General features: G+C 41.4%; 1 protein-coding gene across 2 annotated transcripts; it reads left to right on the top strand.

Annotated features, from left to right (window-relative positions):
- The first annotated feature begins 197 nt into the window (after positions 1-197).
- npat (nuclear protein, ataxia-telangiectasia locus) lies at positions 198-11,217 on the top strand. Of its 2 annotated transcripts, none has more exons than XM_062386529.1 (17): positions 198-384; positions 849-967; positions 1,074-1,134; positions 1,849-1,921; positions 2,040-2,080; positions 2,655-2,867; positions 3,311-3,386; positions 3,604-3,706; positions 4,158-4,249; positions 4,400-4,481; positions 4,590-4,686; positions 4,792-4,908; positions 5,376-6,788; positions 7,268-7,368; positions 8,124-8,217; positions 8,351-9,720; positions 10,474-11,217. In XM_062386529.1, the coding sequence occupies exons 1-17, from the start codon at positions 348-350 to the stop codon at positions 10,552-10,554; spliced, it is 4,170 nt and encodes a 1,389-aa protein (XP_062242513.1). In that variant the 5' UTR covers positions 198-347; the 3' UTR covers positions 10,555-11,217. The 2 variants fall into 2 exon arrangements, with proteins under 2 accessions (XP_062242513.1, XP_062242512.1); XM_062386528.1 differs by having other exon boundaries at positions 3,604-3,727.
- The last annotated feature ends 645 nt before the right edge of the window (positions 11,218-11,862 follow it).

Genomic DNA, 11,862 nt, shown 5'->3' with positions numbered 1-11,862 from the left:
CCTGCTAGCTGCTGTGCTACTACATCGACAGAGTGGCCATTAAAGTCGAATTGAAATTAAATAATGCTAAACAGGCATAAGGCAGCGTGTGGGATGAAGTGTAGTTCGGTGTTTCTGAAGGGACTACAGCCACCAGGAGTCCAAGCGGCACGTTACTCTAACACTTCCGGGGTATAAGTGATTGAGTTCCCCGCCTTTTGACTGAGCAGCAGTTCCTCTGGTCGTCCTCTGACACCGGCGGATTTACCTCAATTTGACGCCGGACAACGCGTCTCCGACATATTGTTTTACGAACATGTAGCTGGTTTATTCGCTTGTTCGCCGTCTTCATCCACCAACGAGCAGACATGTTGCTGCCGTCGGACGTCGCGCGGCTTGTTTTGGGTGAGTCAAATACAAAGCTGTGTGATGCATTTACGTGAAGTCTGCAGAATAGGAAAAGAAACGAAGAACTGACATACTCTCTCGTCTTTTCCCCAAAGTGTAAAGCCCTTTACTGCGAGATGATGTTGTAGATAAACACCTTGAATTCGCTTATTGTTGTTGTTTGACGTTTTTAGTGTTGTTCTGTTCCGATTCAAACTGTCTTTATAGTATAGGTCCTAGGTCACGGACTGAACGGTTTGGTTTTTTTTGTAGCTAACTGCCAGCTGTGTTGCTATTAGAGCCATTCTCCCCATAGTACTGTGTTCATTGTCTCGCAATTTCGGTTTAATCAGTAGGACCTGAACGCACCATCAGCCACCAACGACACTAAACTGGGAACAGGCCTCCCAAAGCTTATACACGTATTTAGGAAAACTTTTTATTCACTGTCTGAACTTTGTTTTATAAATGTCTTTCTCCAGGCTACCTCCAAGAAGAAGGGCTGTGTGCCACGAGCCAGGCTTTCATCCATGAGAGCTGCAATCTGAAGGAGTATGCTGAACACACTACACTAGATGGGACTATTCCTGCCTGTGTATTTGTAAGCATCTCTTTCTCTCTGATAAAGCCTATCACTGATTGTTAACGTAAATATGAAGGCACTGATTACATGTGCATGTGTGATCTGTTGTTTTGTTTTCTCACAGTCAATCTTTGGGAAAGGCCTCTCAACTATCTTAAATGAGTATGTGGCGGCCAAAACAAAGGGTGAGTTTACCAGCCATTATCATCGTTAGAGATGAAACACCGTGAACATTTTATATCACAATTAGAGTGACCTAAATTGTCCCTGTTATTATAAATTGTGTATTTAAAAAATATATTATTGTCAATATTTGCAACATTAACCTTGAAGTTTTAGTTTGCTCAAGTAGTTTTTTGTTTTGGTTTGAATACTTCCTGTAATGCAGGTTGAAATTAAATCATAAATAGCGAATTCAATTGTGCATGTAAATAACAACACAACCACTATGAACGAAGTGATCTGCACTAAAGAACAATCCAACTATTTGTAAACAAATCAGGTGTCGGATGTTGATGACATAACATAGTAACACAAAACAAGCAGAGTCGGAGCTAAAGTGAGAAGGTTGACACCTCGCTATCTTAAGTGCAGACGTCGACCCTAAAAGTCTAAGAGTCAGGTCAAATTGTGCGATTTGGCAACAGGGGATGCTTACAGTTGCTAGCTATATTCAGAGCACTAGCAGCTCATGCTGTTACACTATCAACCAAATCACCACGGAAATCCCAGAAAATGTAGATTGAATTGGTACAATCAACCGTCATAACTTGTACCACTGTATGCAGTGAAACCGGTAACTGTTTCATCACTAAATGCTATTTGTGAAATGTAACATTTATTACTAGATTATTACAAAATGTAACATTTATGGTTTCTTCTTGGGTTTCTTCTTTCAGAGTCTTGTCATGAGGTACCTGTGATGATGACCTCTTTGTGGAAAAAGTTGGATTTTACAGTCAACCAAATCAAGTAATTCCACTCATCAAGATTCAAAATCTCATCACTGCAACTCATTCCTAATGATAGTGGACTTTCAGCAGGATCTTCATCACTCATACTGCTTCATTGTCCTCTCTCTTTCTTTTAGGTCACTGCAGAATTCACCAGCTGTATCAGCAAGTCAGAGAAGTGAGTGTGCAATATTTTTATATATATTTTTTCTCAGGTTTAAGTTTGATTGCCACTGAGAACTCAAAGCCCTCCTTACCTATGTTTCTAGCAATTATGTTGGACAGGTAACGAACGATAGTGTAGAGCGGACTCCGTTAGGATTATGCATTTACACATGAAGCTGCACATTTTGGAATAGCCTGATTATCGTCTTTCTTTTGTCAGCATAGTGTTGTTTATTACAGTGTTGAATGTTGAAGCCACCAACAACAGCATGCAAAACTTACCGACACAAATAAATTCACAAAATGTAAAAAAAACACTGGTCAAAAAATGATCTAAAGGGATAGTTCTCTGAAAAAGGAAAAGCCATTAATTATCTAGTCATACCTATGCCAACGAAGGGGTGGGTGAAGTGTTTGAATCCACAAAACACTTTTGGAGTTTCAGGGTCTCAGGGTTAAACAGTGTTTCAGCCACACACAGTGTTCCAAAACAATTGAAGTAACCTATGATACATTTTTTAAATGTAATAAAACATCAGAAAATCAATATACACAACATTTTAACTATTTTCTTCTATTCATTGCAGCACGTTCACGTGTTGGATTAGCAAACATGGCAAGACAGCGGGTGCTGACCGTATCTTCAGCCGGTGCTGAAACAAGCTCCATCATCAGCCCGGCACACAGCATGTTCAGTCACTCAACCCCTGTGAGCTACTCTGCTCCGCACATCAGACAAGCTCTTGGCAGTGGCACACTCCAACAGAGCCATGATGGCAGCCGATTACTGAGTATATCAAGTCAGTATGATAAAACATGTTTTTTATATATTTCTATTGTACAATATGACTTTAAATTTAGTTTAAAGTGGTCATTTTTCAAGTGTTTTTATTTTTTACATTTGCCTCAGTCGTTCTTTGGGTAGGAATGTGAAAAATGGGCCATCTCTTTGATTTTGAATGATTATTAGCTCTTGTCCAAATGAATATATCTACAAATATTCACTTTTATTTTACATTCTTAGCGGTGGAGAGGATTTTATTGCTTAATCAATTGTCATTGAAGCACATGAAGCATTCAAGCAGCTCCTCATATTTTGTTTTTATAATACCTCAGAAAAAGCTTCCCTTTTAAGGGGGTTATTGAATAGAGTTAGCAAAGCTGTGCTTGTTTTGGCACTCGCCATAAAAAGTCCCCAAAGAATACCTTTGGAGTGATGTGTGACCACATGTGTTCATTACAGGGGATTCACCGGTTCATATCATTGTGTCAGAGAATCGGCTAAATCCAGGCCCAATGTCTCCTGGACGACGGAAATGGTAAGAATAATTATTGTTAACCCCCTCTTATTTAGAATTCAACATATTCTTCCCACTAACTCACTGTGGCTTTCAATACATGATTAAAGTACTTAAATAGACTGCCATGAGTCTGAATGTTTGCTAGGATAATGGATATTTCTTTTGAATGGCATTTTACTTTTACTCTTGTTTTTCCGGTGCCTCATGCAGCTTAAAATCTCTCCTTTGCCTTCAGGGACACACCCAGGAAGAGAGGTGGTGCTCAGAGTGGAACCAGTGGTCCTGGCCGATCTGCCACAGCTGTCAGTAGCGTCAGTGCTGAACCCCAGCCTGAAGAGGTTGTTAATGAAACTTTTCCTGTAGGTAGAACTGCATGCTTCATGTCTGATTTCCTCTCAGGTGCTATGTTTAAGGCCAACCTTAGCCTAAGCAGGTGTTTAGCATTAAATCGAATTCCTTTCTCGCCAAGAGCTGTCATGGCAAGAACCTGTTCATGGCAGAAACCTGTGTTCAGCGATAAAAACTAGAACATGCTCACTTTTTAAAAATTGTTATCAGGGATTTTCACTCACACAATATTCCTCATCTGTCTTGCGCAGCAAATCAAAGCTGAACTACCTCTATACTCTCACAGTTGTTGTAGGACACTCGGTTTCCACTTTTTTCTCAGCTTGGTGAATGACGTGATGCTGCAGACACTTAACTAATAAATATTTCACATGCATGCTCTCTCTTGAAAGTATCAATCAATTTACAGATTGAATAATCTTCATTTGTTTCTCTCCACAGCAACTTGTGATACAAAATGCACGTGACACGATACTCGGTGACAGATCATTACAAGAGAAGCTTGCTGAAAACATCAACAAAATCCTTGCCAAGTAAGTTCTGAGTTGGAACCCAGCATCGCCTCACTGCATCCGTATTAAGTCCATTTAAATTGATGGCTCATGATTTTATCAGTGACAGACTGTCGGCAGGGTAAGGAATAGTTTTCACTATTGTCTTCTCTGTTCTGTCTGTAACATCAGTGAACCAACTCCTCAAACATCCAAGGCCTCTTCAACCACAATGGAGACAGACCCGTCTATAGATGAAATCCTGGGATTACAGGTGCTGCAAAAACTATAAATACCAGTATCATAAAGCATAATCACTTTCTCTGTTCCTATTCCCCTGTGTTCCATCATATTATTTCTTGACACATATCCTCTGACACAGGGGGAAATCCACATGAGTGACGACGCCATCCATGACATTTTGGAGCAAACAGAGTCTGACCCAGCTTTTCAGGCCCTCTTTGATCTCTTCGATTACAGTAACTATGACCTTCTTTTTAGAATGAAATAGTTTGTTGTTCAGATTTCATGTTTCTCAATTATGTAAGAAAGCACAATGAAAAGTTTCAATCTTATATTTGCAGATAAATCCAAATTCCCTGATGGAGAACCAGGGGATGAAGATGTGAGCAGTAGTCCAGAAGAGAGTGATGCTGCTGGATCTTCATTGACGTTCAGACCCCTTCTGAGTGATGGTCCAGGTATTCTTTTGATTCAATAGTGCACTCTTATATGAAGACTACACAGATCTCATCACTTGGTCTTTAATCTCACACAGGTAGAGACAGGTTTTGACTTCAAACTTCATGTTCAGTTCAATTTAGATGTCAGAATTACTAGAACAACTAGAAAGGCACTCGGATAATGCATACCACAACCAAGGGCTAACGGCATATATGTTAATATTAACGTTAATCAAAACATATCCTTGGTAAAGGTAATAAATGCAGCGTAATGGTTCACCAGATCAATTATTCCATGAGGAGTTTCCAACTTAAACGTCTTTCCATTTGATATCAGGATACACTTAATGTAATTAAGAATGCAATGGGTTTCCTAAGTTTATATGAAGGTAGGTATGTCTGCATAACATTTTCTTTACTCATAGAAGAAGTATTTGTGTTAATTGCTGATCATGATTTTAATTTTTGTATTGTTTATTTTTCAGGCACTACACAGATAGATATTAACGTTTCTGATACAAACCCTGTGACCGTGAAGACGAGAGTCGGACAAGATCGTAGGACCAGGAAATCTGCTCCTTCCACCTTGTTAAAGAAAACGCTTCTTGCCCCCAGAGGTAAAGCCTCGAGAATTGAGGGCAGTTCAGCCAGATTGTTAGTGAGTCATGGGGAGCAACAAGGAGTCTCGCCTCCTGCAAGGAAGTCGAACAGAAAAGAAAGGGCCTCGCTCTTTAAAAACAGTGTTGCTGTTACACCGATGGATATTGATGAACCACTGAATACACCCCCTCCTCCTTCAGACAGCATGGCCTCTTCTGAGCCTGCCACAAAAGACAGCACCGTCACAACTGGTCTCTGTGAATCGGATCCCTCATCCAGAGTCTCAAATGCACTCGTTGCATCGTTGCGGATGTCAACCTCTAATGTGGAGGAAAAAGAGGAGCATAAGCAAGCACAGCATTCTACAGAGCAACCTACAGTCCCCTCTTTAGCTCTGGGTGATCCGCCTGATTATTTTTCTCCTGTGCAAGTTGAACTCACTCCTGTGTCGACTGTTGACCTGTCTGCTATCGCAGCTTCTAGCGATGGAGGAGACACTCATCTAGGCTGTACTTACTCTGTAACATTAGAATCTGCCTCTTCCACATCTGCGTCCTCAAATGCCACAGTTACAGCTGTGCCTGCCTTGGCATCAGCTTCGCCTGTTGCACCATTCAGAGCAACACCTGACTCCCCCATGTGTGCCTCAGCCTCTACAACTCTCACAGCTACCCCGACCTCATCCACACCTGCCTCACCCGCATCATTCTCCTTCTGCGCCCCAGTTGCATCAGCACCTGATCCTTCATCCACCAATGTCAACCCCCAAAGCAAGGCTGCCGCACATTCCAGTAATATAGTTTCTCTGAACATCATCATCAGTGATAGTCAGGATGAGGAGCTGGCCAAAGACGCTGCCTTGGATCAGGCAATTTCCAGCATTTCTGAGGATAAGATACCCACCATCTATCTTTCCTCTCCAGTCAAGTCCCTTGGATACGCTGGCGTCCCTGGCACTCCAAAGAATAACTTGGATGAGGTGGCACAAGCAGTTAGTAGTTTACAGGGCTTCGAGGCAACTGCTAGTCCTCTCACCGGTAAGGCTGTGGGATTGCTGGCATCTCCATTATCAAGGACATCGCAGGGCCATCAGAGCTACGTAATTCAGCTGCCCCTGGACACGACTAACCCTCCACTCCCAGGAGCCACTGCCAGCTACATCCTTGTGACTGAACCCCCGACTGCAGAGGCTCAGCCCAGACGGTTGCTACTCCCTGCTGGCGTCTCAAAGGGACAGCCATTGCTTACCAACCAGTTTAGGGCGACTCCTTCAACTCATCCTCAAGGCTACTCCACTGGTAAGAAATAATGGAGTACAAGAGTGTCTCATCTTAAAAGACAAACGTTAATCTTGGTCTCACCTTAATGAGATAAAAAAAGAGCCCCTCTTAGTAAGTAAACATACAAACAAAAGATCTTAACTGACATGTACAATTTAAAAATTAATAAGAATCCTTGTTACTACCTGTTTTTATTACAGAAGCAATGATTTTTTTTTTTTTTTTATAAATATACCCAAAAATTCACTTTGATTAGCAAAAATGCCCAGCTCTTTGCTGAATGCGAAAGAAATTGAGTTGCGTTTTAATAAGAAAATATTTTGCCAGTAGTAATACTAATGTATATTGACTCCAGATTATTTCCTACAGCTCATAAAATGTCCACAGGTTTAACAATGAAGCACAATCCCCCCCAGATCTGCGCCTCATTGTGTTGTGTCTCTGATTCTCTGTCTACAATTAGTGTTGTTAAAATATTCTTTGCTCTTTATGTGCAGGGTCAGCGCTCATCTTACCATCACCTGTTAAGCCCCTGATGCTTCCTATTACTGTTATGGGCCAGAACTCTCTGGGGAATGTCCAGATGGTGTCTAATCAGGTAACACAACTTTATGTTCCGTTTGTATGGTCTGAGTCTATAGGTATTTTGGGGTTTTACCATTTTGAACATAAAAGCTGTTTTTGCGCTGTGGCAGAGATCATATCTGTATCATGAGATCTAATGGGCAGTTTTCCATGAAAACTACTACAGATGCTACTCAAAAAATAACTGTTATTTATTGTTTTGCTTTGCTCTAACAGCATACCTAGATCAAACTTCAATAAACAATGTTTCCAAAAAAATGGCAGAATTTATGAAAAATTTGTTGAATGAAATCTATATTTCAGTAATATTCAGAATTAGTTATTACATTACATTACATGTCATTTAGCTGACGCTTTTATCCAAAGCGACTTACATTTTTAGAACACTCATCATTTTTTTTTATGAGTGGCCATCTAGGGGTTCAGTATCTTGCCAAGGACACTTAGGCATGCAGATGGGATAGAGTGGGATTCGAACCGGCGACCTTCTTGTTGCAGAACACCCGCTCTATCCCCTAGGCCACGCTCTCCCCTAGTTATGAACTTCTTAATAATATTTCTTCTTTAATTGTTATAAAACACTGAATATGTTAATGAGCCAATGATATTTATATGCTGAAAAACCAAATGCTCCATCAACAGTAAGACATATATATATTTGATAATTGTGTAACGTGACTAAAGCAAAGTGTCCTCTCAGGGGGTTTCCATTGGCTTTGGAGCTTATAATGTCATGAACAATAACATTTATCTCTGTTCTATTATCAGCTGGTTTCCATACCAAATCCAGTGTTGGTACAGCAGCCAGAAACCGTCAGCCAGAAACCTTCCACAGTGGCAGTCAAAAAATCCACAGTTGCTGGTAAGTTACACGCTAACTTGGAGCAGTAATCCCTGATTTAGATTCATGTACATTCTTATATCCTCAGTGTTGTTCTGCGTTATGTTTTCATGTCACTGCTTTGCTGCTTTGACCATATTTCTCTGAATTTCAGGCACTGCGGAAACAGTTGTTGGTGAAGTAATTCAACCTGCTTCAGCTGAAAATACAAGCCAGCAGGATGCATCAAAGAGTTCCAGTCATCGTAGAATTTTATTTTTTGACTCTTCTGCAGGAGTTCAACTTCCATCTCCTGAAACCACAAAAACCACTTCAGCTGCAGCCCCAAATACATCTACACCACGATTCGTCAAGCAACCTGGGAAAGTTAAAACACAACAAGCCCCTCAAATACGGCCTGCTATCTTAAGTGGCGACAAGCCCAAGAGGAGAATAGAGATTACCAGATGCTCATCAGATTCCCAGAATGTAGGAGGGTTAGTGAAGGAGGCAGAGAATTCCAGGCCTCAACAACAGCACCTTAAAGGTCCTGTTAAAAAGAACTCTCGCAAACAAGATCATAAGATCAACAACCCAGAGTCTCGCAGTGCAAGTGCCAGCAGGGTGGGTTCCTCACAGCCTGAGGCTTTGAAAAAGTTAGAATCAGGTAGAAGATCCAAATCTATTGAAAAGAAACACACTAATGATGATGGTGAAGCAAAAGCTCATAATTCGCAGAGGTCAAGGATGTCTTCTGACACTGCAACGAAATCAGGAAGTAGAAAGGATAAAGAGGAAAGCAGCAGGAAAGAACTTGCAGAAAAGGCTGCTGCCAAACCGCGAGAAGGTCGCACAGAAAAGAGGAATCCTTCTCAGGAAACGCCAAATGTGACAGCCAACAAGGAGAATGAAATTAAGGGGCGCGTGCAAGAGCAGCAACAGCCGTCGACATCTGCATCTTCAGCAGCAAGCGACCTCAACCCTCCAGCTGTCACTCAACCAGAATCTAATCCCCAGTCCAAGGCTTCTAAAGCCCAGTCAAAGTCCTGCTCTCTGGCTAAACAGGCAGCTGAGATGCTGCAGGACATCCAGGAACTAAACTCTCCTTCCACCCCAGCCAAGAGGCCTGGAACAAGTACCTCAGATATAAGCCTACCCAGTACCCCTGGGACCGGGTATAACCAGGACGAGTCCACCGACACACGCCACAGGACTCCTTCCAGACAGAAAAGGGGTAACGATGGAGAAGGGCCTCAGAAGCGTCTCTTGCCCCCCAACACCCCGGATGTCCCCACCTGCAGCCCCGCCAGTGAGGCTGGCAGTGAGAACAGCATTAACATGGCCGCTCACACACTCATGATTCTTTCTCGGGCTGCCATCGCTAGGACGGGCACTCCCCTGAAGGACAGTTTGCGTCAGGATGGAGTTGGAGAAAAGTCACCCACAAGCACAAAGAGCTCTAAAAAACGCAAACAGTCTTCTCCCACAGCCGGCACACCTGCCAAGAAAGAGTCCAAACGATCGCCGGGCATAAAGAATGACCGGGTAGGTATAGTGCTAGTACATCTTGGTTATATAATGATATATGTATATATATATACAACGTAGGAATTGTGGCTCATGTATTAAATGTCATTCATCTGAATAATTGATTGATTCTCTCAGCTCAATTTAAATGTCATGCTGATGTAGGTGTAATTATAAGCAGCCAGATTGTGCTCGCTCTATTTAATGACAATAGGCCCTGTCTGACTGGACAGGGCATACTGATTGAGGTTACGTTTAGTCTTTCAGCTTTGACCTGTGCCTGTCTAAAGGAGTTTGATCACACAGTACAGAGTAGAAACACTTTTAAAGACTACTTAGACAGGTTAGATGCATAGCAATCTAAATTACCTGAAGGTTTGAATGTGTCTGTTTAACCCCATCGCCCTAAACAGGATTAACAGATAAGGATTAAAGTAACGACATGGCCCTTACCCTGGTGCCACTAGCAGGCCAATCTTTATAATTTTTTCGACATACTCATCAATAACAAAGATGAACTAAATAGACTCCTTATTTTTATTAATTCATCCACATGGAGCTGGTTGCATGTTGTTTGGCTGTTGATAAGACACCTGTTTAATCAACACCCTCTGGGACAGTTGGGGTCCTTGCATATTTTGGGGTCAGGGGCTGAAAAGTTTGGGAACCCCTTTGATAAACAGCTAAACCGCCTCATCAGTGGTATTTAATTGTAGAGTTGCGATACATATTTGTATGAATGTAGTTCTGACTTTTGCTTTAAATCTGCAGGAGAAGAAGAAAGTCATTGATTGCTTTCCCCACGACTTGGATGTGGATAAGTTCCTGTCATCACTTCACTATGATGAGTGAAATCCGACACACCAACGAGGATGGGCTGCCCTTTTCACTACCTGCTTAGGTTACTACCCAGGAATAGAACGAGCCATCTGCTAAAATAGTGCCTCTGGTTCTTATTAGTAAGCTTGCCGGAGACCTTATAAGCTGCAATGCCGCCTGCTGCCAATGAGGAACTCTGATTCTGCTGGCTGGTTTTCAGTGCGGGCAATCGACATAACATCCGGTTAAATGCAGCAAGGCAACCACGGCACGGTGCTTTACTGTTTATCCTCATGGTCGCTTCATGTTTTAATCACCTTTTTTATTTACTACAACGAAACAATTACACAATTGTATCTGGGCAGTTTGCCATAAATGGTGCTGGTTGCTTAAAATAAGTGATTTAAAACGTTTCCTTGGTCAATATTTGACCCTAGCGGTATATATGTGAAACATTTTGGGGAATATGTCGCTTCCTTTTATTTGAATAACACTGAAGAAAAAGTGTTCATGATCAGAAATGTCTGACTAACTGAAGAATAATGTTATGAATGTATATATTTTTTTCTTGCATACACAAGTATTGTATTCCTTTTTTTGTTTGTTGGTAGAATCAGACGCATACTTTGTGAAAATGCTACTGTGCATCTTTGCACTTTCAGGCTTCTTTCAGTGTTGTAATAAAACTAAGATACGGCCTTGTGTGTTTTTCCTCAGTGTAAACTTGCTGGACCTGTTCAAAAGTACATCTTAAAATGAAAGCACTGAACCTCCAGAGTGCTTATGTAACATGTCATGTACTTGGCAAAAGTTTGTGAATGTTGTGAAGCCAATAGGTCACATGAGGAATGGAATAGCACCTGAGAATTGGGGATTAAATGGTCACATGTGGCTTAAATTGTTTGTTGCTCACTGTCTCCATATCACAGTCGTCAGCTTTATACTGTGAGGTAAAGTGTTTTTTTGTGGCTAATGTTTGTGAGATCTCCAAAGCATGCACTCTTGATATGTTGAAGTTGCTGACCCATGTCACATGATGGACATGAACGTGGACACTGGGGCTGAGCAACAATTCTAAAAATATTAGTAGGAGAAGTTCTTAAGTTCTCTAGGAGAACTTAATATAACTATTCTTTCAACACTTTTTTTTAATATTTTTTATGAATATGGGTCACGAGTTAAATCCCCTGAAAGGTAAAACCGAGGTAAAGCAAAGTAGTGTTGCAATTGTTTCTATAGGCAAATCTGGCAACATCTGATTGGCCCACAAACAGCAGATTACGGAAATACGTCTTTATTGAATTTTCAAAATAAAAGTATTGATAAGTTAATAGGCACATA

Source organism: Platichthys flesus, chromosome 4 (assembly GCF_949316205.1).
Source record: "Platichthys flesus chromosome 4, fPlaFle2.1, whole genome shotgun sequence".
NCBI lineage: Eukaryota > Metazoa > Chordata > Actinopteri > Pleuronectiformes > Pleuronectidae > Platichthys > Platichthys flesus.
This window is presented reverse-complemented; position numbering and strand designations above follow the sequence as displayed.

Coding starts and splice junctions, on each gene's coding strand:
- npat (XM_062386528.1), top strand. CDS start 348: ATGTTGCTGCCGTCGGACGTCGCGCGGCTTGTTTTGG. Junction 385..848: donor CGTCGCGCGGCTTGTTTTGG/GTGAGTCAAATA, acceptor GTCTTTCTCCAG/GCTACCTCCAAGAAGAAGGG. Junction 8,218..8,350: donor CAAAAAATCCACAGTTGCTG/GTAAGTTACACG, acceptor TCTGAATTTCAG/GCACTGCGGAAACAGTTGTT.